The sequence below is a fragment of the Aquarana catesbeiana genome, linkage group LG02 (assembly GCF_042186555.1).
Source record: "Aquarana catesbeiana isolate 2022-GZ linkage group LG02, ASM4218655v1, whole genome shotgun sequence".
Lineage (NCBI taxonomy): Eukaryota > Metazoa > Chordata > Amphibia > Anura > Ranidae > Aquarana > Aquarana catesbeiana.
This window is the reverse complement of record NC_133325.1, coordinates 59,243,860-59,267,812: the sequence shown is the minus strand read 5'-3', so window position 1 is coordinate 59,267,812 and position 23,953 is coordinate 59,243,860. Positions and strand designations below refer to the sequence as shown.

Sequence of the window (23,953 nt, the reverse complement as noted above, 5' to 3'; positions counted from 1 at the left end):
ATGGCCCCTCCCCGAGACTGACATCCACCATCCAAGGTGTTTTGATATTTTGATGACTGTTCCCAAGAGCAAGCCCACTACTTGCATCAGAGCTTTTCAGAGGAGCATTGAGGAGGGGTGCTGTGATGTTTTTAGGAAGTTATGTACAGCACTCTGCCAGCCCCACCCACCAGCCATGGTCTACCTGCATTGCATAGAAAAACACAGAAAGACCCAGTGATGGCATCACTGGGTCTAGTATGTAATGATAATGGAAATAGAGGGATGGAGGAACCAGGGAAGGAAAAATATAAGCAGATCGAACTTCAGTTTTAAGAAATGCAAAGCAATATCAAATTCATGTGCTTATTTGTGTGCATACCCGTGAAACAAAAATTCTGTATATAGTTGGCATAATCTGTCATAGTCCTCAAAAAATACTCCAAATGGTGCAAAATATGTCTTTTGTGTAGTGCTTGTCTCTAGCATTCTCTTATGATGCTGCAGTATGTTCCAATACTGAGAAAGGCTATTTATGTCTATGTGTAAATTTATGTAAATTTTGTGTTTTTTGTTCTTTCCTCTGAAGTATGGGTTTCTTATGGTAAGTAGAATGTGTAATACAGTATGTAAATGTAAAGATATCTAAAATGTGTGCAACCTTCTTTCCTAGTGTGTGGATTACCCTGTGGAGTATACGATTAGACCTTAGAACCTATTATCCTGTTCATATGTACCCTAGAACAGAGGTGCACAACCATGGGGTAACACCATAAAGTGGAACTATGAGCAAAATAAAAATGACATATACGACTATGAGCAAAAAAAAAACGACATATACGACACAGTCTTTCACTAGCATTAACACAACAGTTTTTGATTTTCGGTCATAACATCATTTTAGTGTTTTGATTAGAGAAAAAGGGTGTAAGCCAAATGAATAAGAGCTAACCATTGTAAGTGTCCCCATTGTATGAGGGTTGTACCAAACATAATGCAAAAGTGGGCACAATTTTTTATTAACTGAAATAGGTTGTTCAAATTTCACATGTTGGTAGAGTAATTCTTTCTCTATAGTGACTCTTATTCTTTTCATTGCAGATAAATAATGGATTCCAAGCAGATGCAATGTGCTGTTACTGAGTTTTTTGACAAAAGAGGGGTGCAGGCTGTCTGGCATCCACAGAAGGATACAGAATATTTACCAAGATGACACCATTGGCAAGATCAATGTGCACAGATGACAAAAAAAAAAAGTTTAACCACTTCAGCCCCGGAAGGATTTGCCCCCTTAATGACCAGGCCGTTTTTTTGCGATACTCTGCGGTTTTTATTTTTTGTGCAATAAACAAAAAAAAAAGCGACAGTTTTGAAAAAACGCAATATTTTTTACTTTTTGCTATAATAAATATTGCCCAAAAATATATTAAAAAACAGTTTTTTTTCATCAGATTAGAGCTTTGTTTTGGTGGTATTTGATCACCTCTGCGGTTCTTATTTTTTGTGCTATAAACAAAAAAAGACCGTCAATTTTTTAAAAAAAAAGCAATATTTTTTACTTTTTGCTATAATAAATATCCCCCCAAAAAATATAAAAAACAAATTTCTTCCTCAGTTTAGGCCGATATGTATTCTTCTACATATTTTTGGTAAAAATAAATAAGCGTATATTGATTTGTGTATTTTGGTTTGTGCAAAAGTTATAGCGTCTACAAAATAGGGGTTATATTTATGGCATTTTTATTATTATTATTTTTTTTACTAGTAATGACAGCGATTTGCGATTTTTAGCGGGACTGCGACATTGCGGCAGACAGATCGGACACTTTTGACACATTATTGGGACCATTGACATTTATACAGTGAGCAGTGCTATAAAAATGCACTGATTACTGTGTAAATGTCACTGGCAAGGGAGGTGTTAACAGTAGGGGGCGATCAAAGGGTTAATTGTGTTCCCTCGTGTGTGTTTCTAACTGTGGGGGGATGTGACTGACTAGAATAGGAGCCAGATCGCTGTTCCTCTCCTGACAGAATGGAGATGTGTGTGTGTTTACACATCCCTGTTTCGGCTCTCGTGCCCACGATCACGCGTGGCTGGCGGACATCTTGCCCGCCAGCCACCCGCATCGGGTCCCCTGCCATGCAGTGGCTGCGTGCGCTCACCTGCTATAGCTGTTTAAAGGGCCAATTGTACAGCTACGGCGATTTGCGCAGGAGAGCCGACCTGACGCCGTAGAATGATGGCGGCTGGTCAGCTAGTGGTTATATGGCGTCATACCTTAAACATTCTGTAGCCTTCTGTGGATCTCTGGCAGCCTGCCCCCTTCCTTCATCGAGAATAATGGCACATTGCTTCTACTTGAAAAGTATTATTTACCTGCAATGAAAAAGAAGAAGAAGAGATAGGAGGGGCTACTCTACCAACATGTGAAATGTAAAAGACCCATGTAGGGTAATAAAAAAAGGTATGCCCCCTTTCGAATTACTTTCGGTACAGCCCTCAAAATATATAGTCAAACTAAGTAAAGTGCAACATTCTCTTGTGGTAAACTATGTGTACACAATTATATCAAATATAGTGCATACAAAGAATATAATCCACGCAGAAATGTTCAAGAATTGAAAAATTGAAAAATATATACATAGTCCTGCACCCCAAACTTCACATGATTTGTGCTCATCCACCACCAGGTGAAAAACCTGCTCACCTCCAAAACAAAAAATTAGCAGGCCTTAAAGTGCTACTAAACCCAGGAACGTAGCATGGGGGGGTCTGGGGGACCATGGCCCCGGGCGCAATATCTAGAGGGGCGCAGAAGTCCCAGCTCCCGCTATCCTGACTACTGTCATTCCGATTTCTGACTCGGGACTCCACACCTGGGAGTACAGAGTGTGCCACTGTCTGCGCCCCGCTTCTGCCGTTCTCCATGTTTCTGTGCTAGTGCTGCCGGAGCTTCCCCAGCTATCAGGCCTCAGCGATGGACACTCTCTGCGATTGTCTGCACTCAGTCATGTGTAGGCACGGCGGCAGGCAGAGCTGGCTTTGGCGGGTGATCGCGGCTTGCTCCCGCTGTCCAGGTCTCATCGCTGGCTGTGCCTGGGCGGGCTTCCACCACACCCCCTGGGAAGGGGACACATTCCCACAGACTGGGAAATCAACATGTACCCAGAGCTTTCTCCTCTGTGCTTCATACATGGGGGGTCTGGGTATATATAGTACATGGGATGATGGGGGGGGCAGTATATATATATATAACACATGGGGGGGGCAGTGTGTATATATAATACATGAGGGTGGAGGGGGGCAGTGTATATATATATATATATATATATATATATATATATATATATATATATATATATAAGACATGCAGGTGTATATATCATACATAGGGTGGTCAGTGTATATATAATACATGGGGGGGGGGCAGTATATATCATACATGGGGACCAGTGTATATATAAGTCAGTGTACATATATAAAATTCAGTGTGTATAAAATATATGGGGTAATGGGTGGGGTTAGTGTATATACAATATATGGGGGTTAGTGTATATATAATATATGGGGGTTAGTGTAAATGTAATATATAGGGGCAGTGAATATATAATATATTGGGGGTAGTGTATATATAAAACATGGGGTGAGGGAAGGCAGTGTTTAATACTCGGGGTAATGGGGGGGGGTCAGTGTATATATAATACATGGGGGGGTCAGTGTATACATAATACATGGAGGGGCATTGTGTAATACATGGGGTGATGGGGGGGGGGTTGACAGTGTATACATAATACTTGGAGGGGCAGTGTGTAATACATGGGGTCATGGGGGAGTCAGTGTATATATAATACATGGGGGGGTGACAGTGTATACATAATACATGGAGGGGCAGTGTGTAATACATGGGGTCATAGGGGGTCAGTGTATATCTAATACATGGGGTGATGGGGGGAGGGGGGTCAGTGACACAGGTGCATTTTTTTAATTACACACATGTGTTTATGGAGTAAGGGGTTTAATACTGTACTAATGGAAGGGAGTACCATAAGTACACGAGTTAGGGGGGCGCAAATTACTTGACTTGCCCCGGGTGCTGACAACTCAGGCTACGCCACTGCTCCCACAGTACACAGAACATGGGAATGAAATCATTTTAGTAAATCTAAACTGCTAAATACCTTTTCTTATCAGCAGTATATAGCAGTCTTGTGACTTCTATCAGTGTCCGGTTAAAGCTTGTAGGAGGAGTTTTCATACTGCACTGGTTGTCCTATCAGGATGCAGGACCCCTGACCCTCTGTCTGGACAGTGCTGATTGGCCCTGGGCTGATCACATGCACCCTCCCAAGAAAAAGAAAAAAAACTCTCTAGCAATACACTCCAAACTGAGCATGTGCAGCCTGACTCCAGTAACTCTGTCTTATCAGGACATATTTTGGGGGGAAATACAAGAGGAGGAGGATCTGTGCATACAGGATCAAACAGCCTTTTTACACAATGCAGAGGATTAACCCCTTAGGTTCCACAGTGAGTATAACAAGCATGCTTTACTGCATATGCACACTGATTTTACTGTTGTGGGTTTAATTCTCTCCTGTTACTCCAACTCTGGATGGAAACTCGTCCTGATTTCAAACCCACTCATATTCAACATGTGTTATATGGGACAAAAGGGCAACAACATAGTGCTCTTATCCCCTACTAAAAAAAAAAACACTTACACAAAATACTGTACAATGTGCTTTAAAATGTAACCATCAGCCAGCACACCACTACGTACAGCGGCGGCTGCATGACGTCACAGGCTCAGTTCCTTCATCTTAGACACGTTACGCCATCCAATTGGGCTTCCTCAGCTTCACCTAATTTGACTATATAATTTGTGGTAGAAGGTGGAGTGGAAGCATCTTAAAGTGTTATAGCTAGCAACAAAAGTTGTTTTTGTATTTATATCATTTGGCTGCGCTGATTGAGAAAGAATTTTTCAAAAGCCCTCAAAATATGTTTTTTTTTTTTGTTTTTTTTTTACCCTGTGACTGCTGCTTGGACTGTTACAGGAAGTGGAAAAATAATGGATCTACCGGTGGGACCAACTGGTAATAAAACGATTTAAAACAAAACTTCTGTGTTATTGCTAGTGTAAGACTGCATTATATATGTAACGTTTGATTTTGCATATAGTTACTGTATATACTAAATGGGGATCCATAGACATTTGGAAGACCCAGGCATTTGGGTTGTACTCCTAATAAGGGTATAATGACACTTGATTCTATGGAAACCATAGGTTGGTGTATATATAGGCTCAAAGCAAACGCACATAGAATGCCGTGTGATCCTAAATCAATGGCATAGCAACAGCTGTGAGCCAAAGTGAAAAAAGGTTGAGCACCTCAGTACTAGAATACAGTAGGCCAGATTAAATATTTGGATGACAAATCACAATGCATTGGTCATCAGATGTTCTCCAATTTTAACGACTTGCCCTAAAGTGAATAGTCTCGCAGCTGCGATTTGTTTCATTTTCTTGAAACCCAACTTTACCTTTCTGACAAATTCCCATTTTAAGGAATCCATTGAAACATTAACAATGCCAATTAGATTTATTTTGTATTCAAATTATTTCCTTTTGTTTAGAAAAGCTTTATAAAGTATCCATATTTCTTAATGAGAAATGTTGCTTGTTGCCACAATGAAGTGTATCTATAGAAGCTGTGTGTATGGAATGTATCTGCTCCTGTGCACATGATGTTAGCAGCCTTATGATTCAATAGATATAGCTGTAAACCTTGATGCGTCATCTCCCACCCCATTCTGGCATACAGCAAGTACTGATATACAGTAGATGTGAAATAACACGTGACATTTGTGCTGCTTCGAAATAACGCATTTTGTCAGAAAGGAGGTGTTTAGTGTTAGTTCCTTTCACTGCAACCAAACGATTCCTTATATCTCTTCATGTACACTTTAAATGTATATCACTTTAAAATATTTCTGCCATGTAAACTATATTACCAAAAGTATTGGGACACTTGCCTTTACACGCATATGAACTTAAATCTTAATATATAATAAAACAGTATATATACCTCTCAGTGTGGAAGTGTTGCACCCGTGATGTGGTGACAATATGTGCTATTAAGAAAAACTTATTGATACCCTATCCAGCGACAATATATGTAAAATGATGGGTACATTCAGTCCATTCCAATAAATGACGGGGAAGGGAGAAAGTTCACTGGCAGAATGTTTCCTCAAAAGTGGATGAGACAAGAATCCATGCGGTGTGAGTGCTACAGTAATAACACCAAGAAGAACGTGATGACAGAAGGGTTCCTCCACCAATGTAAATGCTGCCCCTTACCAGCTCCTTTGATTTCCTGTTACAGAGATCATACAGGCATGTTTCTATCAACCCCAGCCGCGGGTCTTGGCAAGGAAGGGTCCCACTGTATCTCTCCACCACAGGTCTTCTAGGTATTGCGTTAAACGCTCATCCCCATACGAATAAACAAAAAAAGCTCCCATAGCGTAATACGTTTTTCACAGTTTAATTAAGATAAAAAAACAGACTTACAGTTATGCTGTACAATAATCGCTTCATAAAAACACAGGCCGGCCGGCTACAATGCGCTGCCCGTCGCTTCCGGGATCAGCGTAGTAATGTGTGGTGACGTCAGCACGCCACTCCTCCCTACGCCATTTCGTCACATCTGACGTCTTCCAGGGGCACCCCCTGCCCCTGGAAGACGTCAGATGTGACGAAATGTCACCACATCACGGGTGCATCACCTCCACACTGAGAGGTATATATACTGTTTTATTATATATTAAGTATAACTTTTTTAGCGCAGCTACTTTTTGAACTATGTGTATTATAGTGTGGGTGTCTCACATTTTCTAGTTGCAGCTTTGTGTTATTTTATATACTCTGTATATTATTTATACGGGTTCTATAGGGATAGCGCAGTAATTTTTCCTGTTATAATATGAACTTAAATGTCATGCCAGTCTAATGCCGCCTACACACGGTCGGAATTTCCGACAACAAATGTTTGATGTGAGCTTGCTGTCGGAAATTTCGACCATGTGTAGGCTCAATCGCAACATTTGTTGCGGAATTTCTGACAACTAAAATTTGAGAGCTGGTTCTCAAATTTTCCAACAACAAAATCCGTTGTCGGAAATTCCGATCGTGTGTACACAAGTCCAAAGCACAAAATTCCGCGCATGCTCGGAATCAAGCAGAAGAGCCGCACTGGCTATTGAACTTCATTTTTCTCAGCTCGTCGTACGTGTCGTACGTCACCACGTTCTTGGCGTTCGAAATTTCCCACAACATTTGTGTGACCGTGTGTATGCAAGACAAGTTTGAGCCAATATCCATCGGAAATAAATCCAGGATTTTATTGTCGGAATGTCCGATCGCGTGTACGTGGCATTAGTTTGTAGGGTTCAATATTGAGTTGGCCTACCCTTTGCAGCTATAACAGCTTCAACTCTTCTGGAAAGGCTGTCCACAAGGTTTAGGAGTGTGTCTATGGCAGCATTTGACCATTCTTCCAGAAGCGCATTTGTGAGGTCAGGCACTGATGTTAGACGAGAAGGCCTGGATCGCAGTATTCACTCTAATTCATCCCAAAGGTGTTCTATCGGGTTGAGGTCAGGACTCTGTGCAGGCCAGTCAGGTTCCTCTACCCCAAACTCACTCATCCAAGTCTTTATGGACCTTGCTTTGCTGGTGCGCAGTCATGTTGGAACAGGAAGGGGCCATCCCGAAACTGTTCCCACAAAGTTGGGAGCATGAAATTGTCCAAAATATCTTGGTATGCTGACGCCTTAAGAGTTCCCTTCACTGGAACTAAGGGGCCCAACCCCTGAAAAACAACCCCACACCATAATCCCCCCTCCAACAAATGATTTGGACCAGTGCACAAAGCAAAGTCCTTAAAGATATGGATGAGTGAGTTTGGGGTGGAGTAACTTGACTGGCCTGCACAGAGTTGTGACCTCAACCTGATAGAACACCTTTGGGATGAATAAGAGCGGAGTCTGCGAGCCAGGCCTCTCATCCACAATCAGTGCCTGAACTCACAAATGCGCTTCTAGAAGAATGGTTAAACATTCCCATAGACACACTCCTAAACCTTGAGGACAGCTTTCCCAGAAGAGTTGAAGCTGTAACAGATGCAAAGGGTGGGCCAATTCAATATGGAACCCTACGAACTTAGACTGGGATGCCATTAAAGTACATGTGCGTGTAAAGGCAGGTGTCCCAATACGTTTGCCAATATAGTGTATATCTATTAGGTATAATTACTCAAAGTGGTTGACAAGTGATTTCTGATATCGGTGTGCGAGGATACCAACCATAATGCTTTTTACTGCTTGGACGCACTTGTCTGATTTATTAAAGGAGTATAAAAAATTCAGGTTTCAGAGGTGTATCTGTAGACATTATTCATGTTCAAGCAAAAAGAAATCCATGTTTTAATTTCCCTTTCACAAGAGAACACAGCTTTGCCTTATTTACGAAGCTAAGTGGACATTCAAGTGGAAACTTAGGAGAGACATTAATTCTACTAAGTGAACATTCTGTACTCCTTTATTAAATCAATCCTATTATATAACTCAGTTTTTATGAACATTGCTGCAATTGCTCCTTCCAAGCAATGCCCTTGGTTCTTGGAGAAACTCGGACAATAAACAGAACTGCTTTATTACTTCACGTATTAATTAGATTAGAGAGCCTCATCATTCTACATGTGCTACTCTGCAATCTCATGATTCTCAGAAGATTTCCTCAGGTAATAAATAGTTTTGGAAGATGTCCACTACATACAGCTGATATCAGGTAACTCAACTCAGGAAACCCAAGGAGAGCAATTATTTTGGCAGTTCTCAGATAATACTTTGTCTAAGATCTAAAAGACCATACTACAATAATGATTTACAAGGTTTGATATACTAAAAGCAAATATCCTGTTCACTTTGCAACAGAATTCTCCCCTAACTTTGTGAATGAGGCGAAGCTCTGCTGACTTCCATTATCCAATCATGCGCAAGCAAAAAAATGCATTTTTTTTGTTTCAATCATAAAATTTATTGAGTTTTCTTAACAAAGTATTCCTAATAAAGTATTCTGAACAATTTACAGGTGATAAACCATGGCAACAGAAATAGTGCGTAGTCTTTTTGTTATATAAGATATATATAAGTTTATCATTCAACAGAAGGAATAGGGGGTAGAACAGCATTCAGTGATAGAAGTGATAGAAGAGCAGCGGGTAGAAGTTGCCAGCACTCATTAGAATGAGTTTTTGATGTTGAGAGCCTGTTTAAAGTGGTTATAGAGACATAAGTTTTTTCAGTTTTTTTTTTACCTTAATGCATTCTCTGCATTGCATTTAGGTAAAAAAAAAACATTCTGCAAGCAGCTCTCCCAAGCCCTTCTTATACTTACCTGATCCCAAACTCGATCCAGCGATGTGCATAAGAGCAGAGGCTCTATCGGCTCTCTCCCTCCTCATTGACTCAGACACAGCAGTAGGACTTATTGGCTCCTGCTGCTGTCAATCACAGCCAGTGAGGAGGTAGTGGGGGCAGGACCGAGCCACTCTCTGTGTGTCTTATGGTCATACAGAGCCAGCTCAGGAGCACACCTGCATGAGTGCCCATGTAGTAAGCAGCTTGCTATGGTAGGCACACTGCAGGGGGTAAGAGCTAGGAGCACCGGTGGGGAACCCAATAAGAGGAGGATCAGGGCTGCTCTTTGCAAAACCATAGTGATTCTAAAGGTTAAAGTAATATCAAAGGCAATTAAAAAAAAATTTTATTCTTAACTGCTCTCTGCAGCAGTTCTGCACAAAGCAGCCCTGATCTTCCTCTTCTCAGGTCTCACGCTTGTGCTTCTGGCCCCTCCCTCCTACCAAGTGCGCCCAGAGCAAGCACCTTCCAATGGGGGCACCCAAGCCGCAGATCTGTGTGTCCATTCACACACAGATCCATGGCTTGGCTCCGCCCACTCTCTGTCCTGATTGGCTCACTGGCTGTGACTGACAATAGCGGGAGCCAAGGGCTCCCACTGCTGTCTCAGCCAGTGAGGAGGGAGAGTCCCTGGAGAGCTAAGGCTCTCATGCACATGGCTTGAGGAAGATTGGGCTCAGGTAAGTATTGGGGGGGCTGGGGAAGCTGCTGCACGCAGAAGGTTTTTTACCTCCATGCATAGAATGCATGAAGGTAAAAAACCTTAAGCTTTTAGAACCATGTTATACAAACATGTTATACTTACCTGCTCTGCGCAATGGTTTTACACAGAGCAGCCCCGATCCTCTTCTTTTTGGGTCTCCCGCCGGTCCTGGCTCCTCCCCCTGCCGAGTGCCCCCAATAGCAAGCCTCTTGTTATGGGGCACTTGAGCATACTCCTGTAAAAAGACATTGTCCATACACACAGGGGGCGTGGCTCGGCCCCACCCCTGCTATCTTCTCATTGGTTTACTGGCTGTGATTGAAAGCAGCATTGGCGCCGGCTGCTGTGGGAGCCAATAAGGAGAGAGAGACCCGGGAGAGCCGCTGCTCTTGTGAACATCGCTGGATCGAGGCTGGGGGAGGGGGGGGAGCCACCCAAATTTTTCTATCTTAATGCATAGAATGCATTAAGGTATAAAACCATCTACCTTTAGAACCACTTTAAGTAGTAAGAAGGGTACATGTCTGTTTTTTTTTTTGTTTTCTTATTTTTCTTGTACTTGATTGGATATGTTGTGCAGAGTAAATTTTTACCACTTTCATTAAGCTAAGAGTAAAAAAATCACCTGCAAAGTGAGAAATCCCTTGCAACGTGAACAGCCTATTTGCCTTTAGTAAATTAGCCCCACAATGTCATATTTCTGTTTATAAAAGTCAATACATACAAATTTTATACATCTATAAATTTCTTCAATTTATTGTAGCTCCAATGGAAAATCTGTAACGTGGGCACAAAATGAGAAGAGCACTCGGGGTCAACATCTTTGGCAGCGTCTTTCTGTTCATGTCAAGAAAAAGGATAGTACAAATCAGACAGCCGTTATTAAGCCCTTCTCTAAGAGCAGCACAGAGAACAGATACATCAGCACGTCCTTCCCGGACTCCAGTTCCAAAATGCTCTATGATGTTTCTGAAGCAGAAGAGCATTATCCGGTTCAGTACCGACCACAAACTCCTTCTCCAATCAGTACTGTAAGTCAGAGGGCTGCTACGGTAGCTCGGACAGATGATGACATCCCTTCATTTCACTCAGACACTGCCCAACGAAGCGGCTCTTCTCAAGGATCCTTGATGGACCAAATCAGCAATGTTGTAACCAGATTCACAGCCAACATCAGTGAGCTAAACTCCATGATGCTGTCGGCAAACACACCAGGAGCCATGGTGCCCACCCCTCTATGTTCTTCCTACCTGATTCCAAGAGAGATCCAACTTCCCACCGCTATGACCACCTTTGCTGAGATCCAGCCAGCCCCTGCTATTGAATTTAACGGTGGGTCACTTTCTGCCAGAAAGTCATCTTCTGACAGCGTCAAAGATAGTGCTCCAGAAGCACCTGTAGTAAAGCAAGATGTTGAGGAGTTGGTAGCTTTAACACCTCCTTCTCCTTTTAGAGACTCCATCGACTCAGACAGCACCTCCCCTAGCTCCCCGGTATCAGAGTCTGCTCTCTGTACACCATCCTCTCCCAAATACGACAATATAATTTTGAGAGACTACTCTCAAAGTTCCTCCTCTTTCTGAATGTAAACCAAGCTAATTGGATATCAGCAATGACAATACACGTACATATAGGGGGAGGGTGGCACACATCTCCTTTGCACAGACGTATACACGCCCATAGGTCGGCGACTGATGCGTGACAAATCCTTCCTTTAAGGTAGCATCAGACTGAGAGTTCCATTGTTCCAATAAGAGCAGTTGTTACATTAGTGGCCTTAACTATGGTCTTTCAAGAAACACTGCTTACATTTGAGGGCTGTCGAGGAGTCAAACGTAGGTGTAGGAGTCAATTTTAAGTGCTTTGATTTAATTTAAAGTGGGCTGTTTTGACAAATATTTGTGAACAGAGTGGATTGTAATCAACTGTAAAATATATTGTCTTGTTTTGCTTTTGATTCTTTTCCCAGAAGTGAAAGTTTTGTCAAGAATAGAAGACCAAACATGAATGTACGTTTTCTAAAACACACACAAAAAAAAAAGACTCATAAAATGGGACCAAAATGGCAGACAAATTTTTCTATGAAGAAGCTGTAACATAAAAAAAGTCTCACTTCAAATAAACTCTGAAAGATCTTGATCTCTCTATGTATCAGATCTGTGATACGAAACCATAGCTACTTTCTGACTGCAGTAAATGACTGTAAAACACAGGGCACAACATGCAACCTTGTTTATTATTTTTTTTTTTTTTTTTTGGTAATTATTCATTAACTTTCAATCAGTTTCAAAAATAGAAAAATCACGGGACTGGAATTTAATAGCAATTAAATATATTGTCTATTTCACCGTGTTGCCGAAAATACTAAAGTAGCAAAAAAATATTTTTTGGAGTACTGTTTTTGTAAATTCCCTCATAAGGGCAAGTTGTTTTGGTGAATATAATATTTATAGCAAAATTGTTTATTTATGGTGTTACTGCATCCCTATGTGTTGAATGCCTTTTTTTTTTTCTTTTTTTTTTAATCTAATATTTTATTTTATAAAAAAAATGTGTTTTATGCTTTTTTGCATGTAACAAAAACAAAAATTATAATAATAAAATAGAAGCAAGGTACTAATAGTGTAGAACTGAATAAACGGTGTCAATGCCTTTTGAGTGGGTACATTTAGTGTAAGCAGTAAGCCATGCTTTTACTTGGCATGGCTGTTTGTATATTGTTTTAACCTTTGAACTGTGATGAAATTGGGTTTTTAAAGCAATACATAGTAAAGACTAATTACATTTTTTTTTCCACTTAAACATGGAAGCCTGTGTTACAAAACATCTACAATTGATGTTTCTTCTTTAACCACTGGCTCCGGGCAACTATATAAGTCCACCCTTTAGCCCCGATATGAGTCAATTCTAAGATTATTTAAAGTGTATGTATAGTCAAAACATTTTTTGAAGCGAGTAGGGAAATGTTAAAATATCAGTTTATTTTTCACTGTTGCCTCCCATTGGTGAGTTTTCCCTTTGCTTCTTGTCTTGCAGATGCAACATAAAAAGAAAGGTAATTTGTAGACAGTTGTCACCACAACTGGTGTCCCCATTGGAAGATTTGCCCTTATCGTTTGTTCTGGGGACAGCTATAACATTTCCCATCAATTTTTGACAACGATCAACAGGACAAATAGGAAGTGGGAATATACCCAGCGTGGACACAGACAGCAATAATTTTTGATTGTACATACACTTTAATATACGAGGGCTTTACTGAAAGTAATGCAAAAATGGGCGTAACTTTTTTATTAACTTACATGGCTGTTCAAATTTTACATGTTGGTAGAGTAACTCTAAAGTCTCGTACACACGAACGGATTTTCTGACGGGAATTGTGTGTGATGACAGGCTTTGGGCGGAAAAGCCGACCGTTTGTAAGCTCCATCAGACAATTGTTGGCCAATTTTCCATGGACAAATGTTGGATGGAAGGTTTATAAATTTTCCGCGGACAAATGTCTGTTGTCGGATTTTCCGATCGTGTGTACACAAGTCTGTCGGACAAAAGTCCAAAGTACAAACACGCATGCACGGAAGCAAGGACGAGCCCGAAGCGGTTGGTCTTGTAAACTAGCGTCCGTAATGGAGAAGTAACATTCATGACTAGGCAAATTTTGAAATCTCGAGATGCAGCGCACATTCTCTTCTTCTTTAATGGGATAATAATGAAGCTGCTTTTCTGGTGATACTGATGGAGTTCTGCCAAACATATTTTCAAAGGCTTTTTTTTTTTCTAGTGTTATCAAGAATAATATTATTATGCTTGTTTTTTGTTTTTTTGGGGGGGCAAGTTACCACAACATCATTATCCTGTAAGTATTATTCTACACATTTTTTTTATTGTGCATTAAAAAAAGAAAACAAATAAAATTAGACATGCTATCTGCCAATAGAACTTAACCAAAACGTGCATTCTATGCATCCAAAATCATTATCAAATCATTATTCAACCAAAAAATAAAATAAAAGCCCCATGCATGTGTCCTGCTTCTTAATATAGGGGGTCAACAATGCCAAGTGTTGGTGAAAGCAGGTGTCCGTCATCCGGAGACAATTCCGAAAAACATCCGGATTATTCTCCTGGAGCTCCCGCAGCAAAGGCATATGACATAATTGGTCACGATTAATAAAGCAACCAATTTTTGGTCCAATAAATCCTCCTCCTCCTGTTCCTGGATTGGACTTGGGTCGAAGCAATAACTCTGAGGCCAATAATAAATAACACGTTATCTGCTCCGATTCCACAACATGGCTGGTTGACAAACGGCCATTCAGAAAGGAACTGAAAAGCGCAAAATGAAAAGCGCGAATCAACACTCACCAAACTTCTACTAACGTGAAATTAGCAGAAGGAGCCCAAAGGGTGGTGCTAAAGAGCTGAAAAACCATGTAGTACGCCACTACGTTCATGTTTGCTGGCCAACAATTCCTTGCCGTTTGTATGCAAGACAAGTTCCTGGCCAACGGCCTTCAGACAAAAGTCCAAGGTTTTGTCTGTGGAAAATACAATCGTGTGTATGAGGCTTTAGGAACCATTTTTCTTGTTCTTTTTGACTGCAGGTACAAAATGGATTACAAGTAGAAGCAACATGCCGTCACTGAGTTCTTGATGAAGGAAGGGTGTAGGCTGTCCAACATTCACAGAAGGCTACAGAATGTTTACAGAGGTGACACCCTTGACAGGAGCAATGTCTTGTCATTGGTGACTCTTGCCTATTGTGTCATCTCCATAAACATTCTGTAGCCCTCTGTGAATGTCGGACAGCCTGCACCCCTCCTTCATCAATAACTCAAGGATGGCACATTGCTTCCTTTTTTAATCCATTACTTACGTGCAATAAAAAAAGAAGAAAAAGAAGAAGGGTTACTATATAAGAAGAGTTACTCTAACAACATGAATAATTTGAATGACCTATGTAGGTTAAAAAAAATGTATGCCCACTTTTGCTTTACTTTTGATACAGCCCTCCTATTTGAAACACATTAAGAAATAATTACCTGAAATATATGTAATATTAACCTCCTCTAATGCCTTCAAACCAATTTAAAAAAAAGTGAAAATCGAAGGTTCTGTGCTGTAGACCAGCTAGATTCTACTGTACTACATAGTGCTTTTGCAACACGTTTCAGGCATTGTGGACTGAAGGGAGAGGTATGTAAATAGCTTTTAGAAAGGGCTGTGTAGAGACATGGAGGTGAAATGCATAGGTTGCATAACTGCAAAATTGTTCTCTCCCTTCCCCAGTGTGCCAGGAGTTAGTGAATCATAAGAGTGGATGAATAGAATTACCGATAGTATGTCAGAGAAAGGAGGACTATATATATATTCTGGCTGTGAATTCAGCTGGTTGGCTGGAGTTCTAATTTAATTTCAGTTAGGATGTGGTGCAAATTTCCAATCATTTCAGAGCAAATTAACTAGTCTATTAAAAAAATAACAAATATATTAAATATATATTTCCTAAAAGTTATAATGACTTCCTTTCAACTATCCTCAGGTGCCAAATAAGAATACAAAGATAAGAAATATAAGATGGTGGTAATCAGTATTAAAGGAAAACTCCAGACAGGAAGAAAAAATTGTGTACAACGTCAGATTGTTATAACATGGTTGGGTCCCGAGTTCAGTTGAACTACACCTTGTGCCCTAGCTAGTTTGTTTTAACCGGCTGATGTCACAAACAAGCTTATATTACTCCTACAGATCCCAAACTTTGTATGGCCAGCTTATCTTGCAGAATCCCACCCTAGTGTAAAAAAGTACAGTTATGCTCCATGCACACTGTGCTTAAAAAAAAACCCTCTCAACTAGACAGGGGCGGCCCGTCCATTAGGGGCGCCCAGGCCACCCCCTATATGTAATGGATAGATTCATGCATAGCATGAATCTATCCGTGGCTGCCGCAGCCACCCCCCTATTCATGCATCCGGCCCCTTTTTTAGGGGCAGGTTTTTTTGTTTTTTTTTGAAGCACCTGATTAGGCTTCAAAATAGGGTGGGCTTGGGTGGCAGAGGATGCGTCCAGAGCCCAACCTGGTGTGTTGCAGCACTGATCCTCCTCCCGGCCAATCGGGAAGCGGGTCTGATACCCGTCACCTGATTGGCTGAAAGGACAAGCGATCCTATTGGACACCTAGGAGGAGGGGAAGAGATGCACAGTGGACGCAAGGAGGAGAAGAGCTGCTCGCCTATGTCTGGATGCTCGGTCCCCTGCCGATGCCTTGATGCCCGATCCTCGCCGCCGCTCCTCGGATGCCCGATCCCCGCCCCTGCCCCTCGGATGCCAGATGATGTAAGTGCATGTGGACCGACCGGCGGACAGCGGGGGGGTTTGAGTTGCCACGGGGGAGAGGTTTGGTTGTTTGCCGCCCCCCCCCAAAAAAAAAAAACACCAGCCGCCACTGCAACTAGACCATTTTTTGAACAAAGTTTAGACGAGTTTTGCATTTTTTCTGCCAGAAAGCTCCAATCAGAAACACAAACCAAAAGGGTTTTTTTTCTGCCTCTAAACTTTGATCCTAAAATATGCCTCTAATCATCCTAATGTGAATGGACACAAAGAATAACATTGAGTTGCTTCTACAGGCAGAACACAAAACTCACGAAGAAGCAGCTATTTTTAAGCCAGTGTGCATGGAGCCTTAAGAAAAAAAAAAAAAAAGAAGAAAATACTCATCTTACACCCTGACTTCCAACATGTTTTCCTACGCAAGGGTGACATCACTGAGAATTCTTACAGTTTCCTGGGAAAGATGAAGATCCCAAATTGTGCAAGAAAACACTTCTGGAATAACGTTTCGTGATATTTGGATTCTCAAGAGAAGACTCATTGATGTCACCCTCGCCTCCAGAAAGTGGCCAGAAGGCGGGATGCAAGGTTTGCAACTTTTAGTATTTTTTTTTTTCAATTTGGGCTCATTCAAATGGACGCTGAGCCCCGTCCTCTGTTCTGAGCTGCTTTTTGCTGTGACGGTGCACGCAGTCCATAGAAGTGGATGCAGAGACAGCATGGGCACAGGTGTCTAAATTTGACATGTGGGCGGGAGTGAGTGCATGGATCAGAATGTAGACACTGTGGGGTTGATTTACTAAAGGCAAATAAACTGTGCACATTGCAAATTGCAGTTGCCCTCTGCAAGTGCAGTTGCTCCAAAGCTTAGTAAATGAGGTAAAGCTTCACTTTGCAAAGAATACCCAATCATGTGCAAGGAAAATAAAAAAAAACTGCATTTTTGCTTGCACATGATTGGATGATGGAAGTCAGCAGAACTTCTGCTCATTTACTAAACTCTGGAGCAACTGCACTGTGCAAAGTGGGCAATCTATGTGCCTATTGTAAATCAACCCCTGTGCATTCAAATGTCAAATTTTGACATGCAGCTGTATCCGTGCAGCTTCAGCTCCGAGGTGGAGGCAGACACTGCAAAAAAGTGCCTCGGCACAGAGGATAGGTCTCAGCACCCATCTGAATTAGCCCTTTAACTTTTAAATATTTAAATATTAAACATTTTGACAAACAGTCCAATTTAAACAGCTGATCATATATTTAATATTTAAAACCCAAATTGAATTTTCTGTTTAATTTAGCCAAATACATTCCAGGTGCATCATAATTAAGGTCTTACAGTGCATTTTCTTTAGAAAGCAGACACAGCCTGAGTAGAAAAGCCTGAGCTCTGCCAGCCTGATGCAGAAATAAATGAAAGCAATTGTTTCTCTGCTGAGGTCAGACATGTCGCCTGCTGAGTCAGACCTATAGCTCTGTAAGCAGTAAATCTTGTGCTTCCTGATGATTGGAGAGCTCTATTTCTCACTAAATAGGGGGTGTGTCAGATCTTTGCATAGAGGTTACTGCTTACATACAGAGAACAACTTTGACGCAACTTTGGATAGGTGCAACTTGGATACGACTTTGACTTTGACCAGTGATAATGGACAACTGTTACATCATATAACATTCAGGTACAACTTTCATGCAATTTTTGAGGGTTAACATTGAAGTCTATGGCCATCAAGTCGCATGAAAGTTGGACCAAAGTAGTGCATGAACTACTTTGAAGTCGCTGCAACTTTTAGGCCTCATGCACACTGGACTTTTTTGGATGTTTTTACAGCAGCTGTTTTTGGCTTCAGACTTTTTTTTGTACAGTCATTAAACTCCCCATCATGTTATCCTATGTGTTCATGCACACATAGGCTGTTATCAACTGTTTTTGGCTGGGGAGTTTTTTTTTCTGTAAAAAAAAAACAAAACTAGTGGGTTCTCAGAGGAGTTTTTCAGCTGTTTTCCGCTGTAAAAAGCGTTTAACATTTTTGATCCATTTAGAAAAAAAAAACGATATAAAACGCTATTGCAAAAACGTTAAAAAACCTTGAAAAACTCATTGTACAGCTACTGGCGTTTTTATAACGTTATTTTAACGTCCAGTGTGCATGAGGCCTAAATCGCACATATTTGAATGGTTATCATTGGAAAACATGACTGTGATGTCCAAAGTTGCATGATAAGTCGCACAAGTATGAATGGGGCCTACTTTTTTATGCACCTGGAGTGCATTCACTGATTATAACATTAAAGTATTTCTGGGTTAAAAAAAATGTTTTCCTGGAGTTCTCCTTTAAGTTTTGAATTCAGGTCAAGTATAATGGAACCAGCCTTATGAGAAAGCCTTACAAGTCAGTCTGAAAAACAAAAAAGTATCCTACGAAACTGAACTGTAAATGCAATTATGCATATGCATATTATAAATAACAGAGAGAAAAAAAATATATAAATATATATAAAGCTCAAAGCACATTCTATCCCTAAAGTGTACCCATCATCTACACAAACAAACTGGCTGCATCTCCTAAGTGTAGATTAAGGTCGCACTTTGAAATATAGCTTACTGTGTATTTAAATTTTATCATACATTCCAAAAACATATAGAATGATGCAGCAGATATATTGTATATTACTAAAACAAAATCAGACTGTACTGTAATCTATTGTACATGTTTACTATTTTGTATATAAAAAAAAAAAATCATTTTTCATAAACAATGTTTTAGAAATGTTACCATGTTTTTAACTTCTGATTTTTTTTTATCTTATTTTTAACCCATCGGAAAAAAAAAGAAACAAAAAATAAAGAAAAAAAATCCAAAATGAAATAAAAATAAATGTAATATTTTATATCCTTTAAGGTATTTTGAAAGCTTTGGCTAGTGTTGAAATAGTGGAGAGGATTCATACATTTATGGAAAATGGCAGATGTTGTTAACCCATGAAGTAGATCTGGCATTAAAATGCCAGATCTGCTTATTACATCAGGTCTTCACCTCAATGCCAAAACACGTACCAACATTTATACCTGTAAAAAAAAAAAAAAAAACTTATGGAGAAAAGTTTGAAAATATACTTACCTCATGCAAGGCTTCCGCAATGGTTTGGTTGATTTACTAAAAACTGGAGAGTGCAAATGCTGGTGCAGCTGTGCATGGTAGCCAATCAGCTTCTAACTTCAGCTTGTTCAATTAAGCTTTGACAAAAAAAAAACCTGAAAGCTGATTGGTTTCTATTCAGAGTTGCACCAAATTCCGCACTCTCCAGTTTTAGTAAATCAACCCAGGTTTCACTATTCTTCCAGCAGGGTCCTTCGAATGCGAAAGATCCAACATATCACGAGAAGACCCTCCAACGTTGTGCCGAGGGGAAAGTAAGGTTATTTTTATAAATTTTCTTTATAGTTTTTTTGTGTGTTTTTGTATTGAGGCATTTTTGTATAGATGGACTTGTTGTAATAAGTGGACCTTGCCATATAGTGCAAAATGTACTGGGCTATGAACTTTAAAACTTTTAGTAGATGATGAGAAGGACCATGGTACTCGGGTGCGGAGACCTTACTGCATACAAACTTGATCAATACAAACAAGTGGGTGTTTAAACCAACTGGCATCCAAACAATTCTGAAATACCAACTTTGTGTAAATGTGTCCAGTATGCCAGCAATGCCAGCACATTTTCTGCGGTAATCAGGTAGTGTATGAATTAACGAAACACTTGGAAGCAGCCAGTGACATCAGACTCATAAATCTTTTAGTGTACTTGAAACCTTCCGGCTGACTGGTTTGGAAAAATAGTATTCATAAAGAGAATAATTTAGGTTGGGTCTATAAAATGCAGCCTTGGTGAACGTCCTGTCAAAAGATCTATCCAAGTGCGATTGCCTGATAGATAATAGCAATAATTATTCATTATAAAGTAAAGTATTACAATGGGAATTTTTTTTACTTTTTTCAACTTTTTCAGAAAAAAACTGTTCATTGAGTTCCATTACTTACTTCATTAAAGTGTATGAATAGTCATTTTTTTGGGATAGAGAAACCTCAATCTCAAACCTTTTACCCAAGAAATACTTAAAATAATTTTCAGGTCCCGGAACCCCTCCTAAGATCAAATTGTTGGGAGTCAGTGGGGAAAATGCCTCTTACACTGGTATCAGGTAGGAAAAATGCTCCCCTCTCAGTGGTGATCAGAATGCCCGCCTTCCAGACAGCTAAAAAGATCATTTTGTACCTAGTTGCATGCAGGTGACACTAGACCCAAAACTATTCAGGCACCATCAGATGGGAGGCCAGTCAACCACAGCTCAAGGAGCCCTTATCAACCTTTGGAGCAACTCTAGAATTTCATAGAACCCTGGTTGAGAATGGGTGGGATAGACTGTAGAAGGGTTAATAGAGTGGTATGGACCGCCACTCACCTATATTTCTATCTTTCTCCTCTTCTTTCCTCTTATGCCGGCTGTCCTCTTCCTTCCCTTCCATTCCGTATTCCCCAATTCCTGACTATTATCTGCATATCTGTACTTTCTTTTTTGAAGATTAGAATCTTTAGTTCATTTTCATACATAAAAGTACAAAAAAAAATGCAAGAAAATCTTTACTTAGTCTTCTCATCCCTATACATAAGAAAATTACGTTTCACAAGTCTGCAGCTATATTATTTCAAAAACCTTTGGCATCTTTGCTAGCCCTTAAAGCGGATCTGCACTGCATCTGAGTACAGTAAAACCTTGGATTGCGAGCATAATTAGTTCCGGAAACATTCTTGTAATCCAAAGCTCTTGTATATCAAAGTGAATTTCCCCATAAGAAATAATGGAAACTCAGATGATTTGTTCTACAACCATTTATTCATAGGTCTTTCAGTTTATAGTCCATATAAAAAGATTATAGCAACGTGACCAGGTTGTGTAACCATAAAATGTCCATCCACAAGTTGGAAGCCTCCACAATGGGATTAGAAGCAAAATCTAGCAGGAGCTACAGAGTATAAAAGAGAAGAGAGGGGGCTCTAAGTGTAGCAATATTATTACATTTAATGAAGGTACAACATTTAGCAACTCGCATGGTTGATGATTAAACCAGACACATCTATGTATGCAGGCATCCGGGGTAAAGCTGTCCGCATAGACCGTCCTCCGCACCACCAGCTCTCATTGCTGTCAGTCTGCAATCATGACTGGGAAGACTACCCTGCAGTAGAGCGATCTGAAAGCGAGGCTTGGACCTCTCATGGAGCGCAGTGTGGAAGGGATAACGTTGATGGTGGTGTGGAGGATGGTCTATGTGGACAGCTTTACCCCGGATGCCTGCATACTTAAATGTGCCTGTTTTAATCATCAACTATGTGAGTTGCTAAATGTTGTACCTTCATTAAAGTGGATGTAAACTCGAAATTTTTTTTTATATATATATATATATATATATATATATATATATATCATACTGTAGAGTATAAGATTTCCTGTCATTTGAGCCCAGTCTTGCCACACAGAGTTAATCCATCTCTGAGCAATCCTCTTTTATTGTTCAGTGAGATAATTCTTGACAAACTGAGAAAAACTTTGTCAAATCCTCCCCCTTGCTGTGAGTGACAGGTGATTTACATATCTCGTGCACTAGCCTAAGACACATGCAGTGTTTTTTAATTCCCTCCCCCACTCCTTTCTTCAGCAGCTCTGCAAGGATTGGCTGTTCCACACCTCAGCATGATTTGGAATGCTGAAGTCATGTGGTTACTTTCCTGTCTTTTCACTGTATGTTAGAGATCATAGCAGAAGTTCAGCAGAAGTTCAGTGTTAGAAATACACAGGGGAGTGTAGAGGTGGGCGGGGAGTCTACTGACATCACGACTCCACCCACCTAGCTCCAGACAACAGACCCGCCCACAGAATATGCAGTTTTTCGGGTCTAATAACAGACAGAGGGGAGACATTTGACAGGTAAAGATACATGCAGGAGGCATGTATTTCCTTTTAGATAACCCCTATGGCAGTAGTTTAGAAAGGATGACATTGGGTTTACATCCACTTTAAATGTAACCATATTGCTACACTTAGAGACGCCTCTCTTCTCTGTTATACCAAGTTGTGACATGACGTTACTTGTATATCAAGACATCGCTTGTATATCAAGTCAAAATGTATAAAAAAAATTTTGCTTGTCTTGCAAAACGCACTCGAACCAAGTTACTCTTAAACCAAGGTTTTACTGTACCACAAACCAAAAACTATTTAATTAATTTTTAATATTCAAAGCATACTCCCCCATCCATTCATGTCTCCATGCTTTATTTTGTTGAGAAATCACTTTAAAAACCACCCCCTAGCATTTATGGCCGTGGCCAACTTGAGAAGGGCAGATAATTCATGTGGCATTTCGTTCCTGGTATCTATCTGCCTTTAACTCAAGCATGCATGCGGGAGAGTGTGCTTAGCTGAGAAAACCCCTTCTCCTCTCCTCCTCTCATGAATACTTCTGGGATGTATGACATAATTTGCCTAGGCAATAAACCAGTGTTGTCAGCTGATATCACAGAGTTGCTCCAGGCTCTAGAAGGACCTCAACAATAAAATCAGGATCCACCCAGATCCTTGATTGACAGCTGGCTCAGCCTCTCAGTGCTCCTCCCCTTTCCTAGCACAGCACTCCAGTGAGCACTGGAGGGGCAGAGCAGAGAGCCGGTGACTGACAGTCACTGCTCTCTGCTCAGATATGACCGAGAACTGGGAAATCAGTGGTCGGGTTTAGAGCCGGTGGGGGGACAGCTGCAACATGTTTTTTTTTTATTCCCAAATGTCTTCTTTAATAACCCTGTCATTTTATGTTTTTTGCTCTTTGTGTCCCAGTTGGGAGAGTTTCTATCACCTTCTGTCGTGTGGACTTAACTGGAAGTGAGAGGCTATTTTTTACAAATTTGTTTAGTGGTCTCCGAACTGCAGCCCGTGGGATGGATGCAGCCCTTTGACTGCCCCTGTCCAACTCCTGGGGCACTATTCCTTCCACTGCTGCAAGGCACAATTCCTCCCATTGGACACCATAAGTGGGGCATAATTCTTGCCACTGACACCAATAGTGGGGCGCTTTCCCACCCATTGATATCAATGATGGGGCACTATTTCTCCAACTAATACTAACAATGAAGTACTATTCCTCCAAATAATACCAATGATGGAACACAGTTCCTTCAACTAATACCAGTGATGGGGCACTATTCCTCCAACCAGTACCAATGATGGGGCTCCATTCCTCCAAGTAATTCCAATGATGGGGCACTATTTCTCCAATATTAGTGATGTGACACTTTTCCTCTAACTAATACCAGTGATGGGGCACTATTACTCCAACTAGTACCAATGATGGAGCACTATTCCATTCTTTCAAAAGTGCATTTGTGAGGTCAGACACTGA

The 23,953-nt window shown here is 40.6% G+C and overlaps 1 protein-coding gene across 1 annotated transcript in view; it reads left to right on the top strand.

Moving 5' to 3' along the window:
• GRM5 (glutamate metabotropic receptor 5) overlaps positions 1-14,842 on the top strand; it is a 528,413-nt gene extending 513,571 nt beyond the window's left edge. The window contains 2 exon segments of the mRNA XM_073612964.1: positions 5,041-5,079; positions 10,936-14,842. Coding sequence (XP_073469065.1) covers positions 5,041-5,079; positions 10,936-11,755 — 859 coding nt within the window. The 3' untranslated portion in view covers positions 11,756-14,842.
• The last annotated feature ends 9,111 nt before the right edge of the window (positions 14,843-23,953 follow it).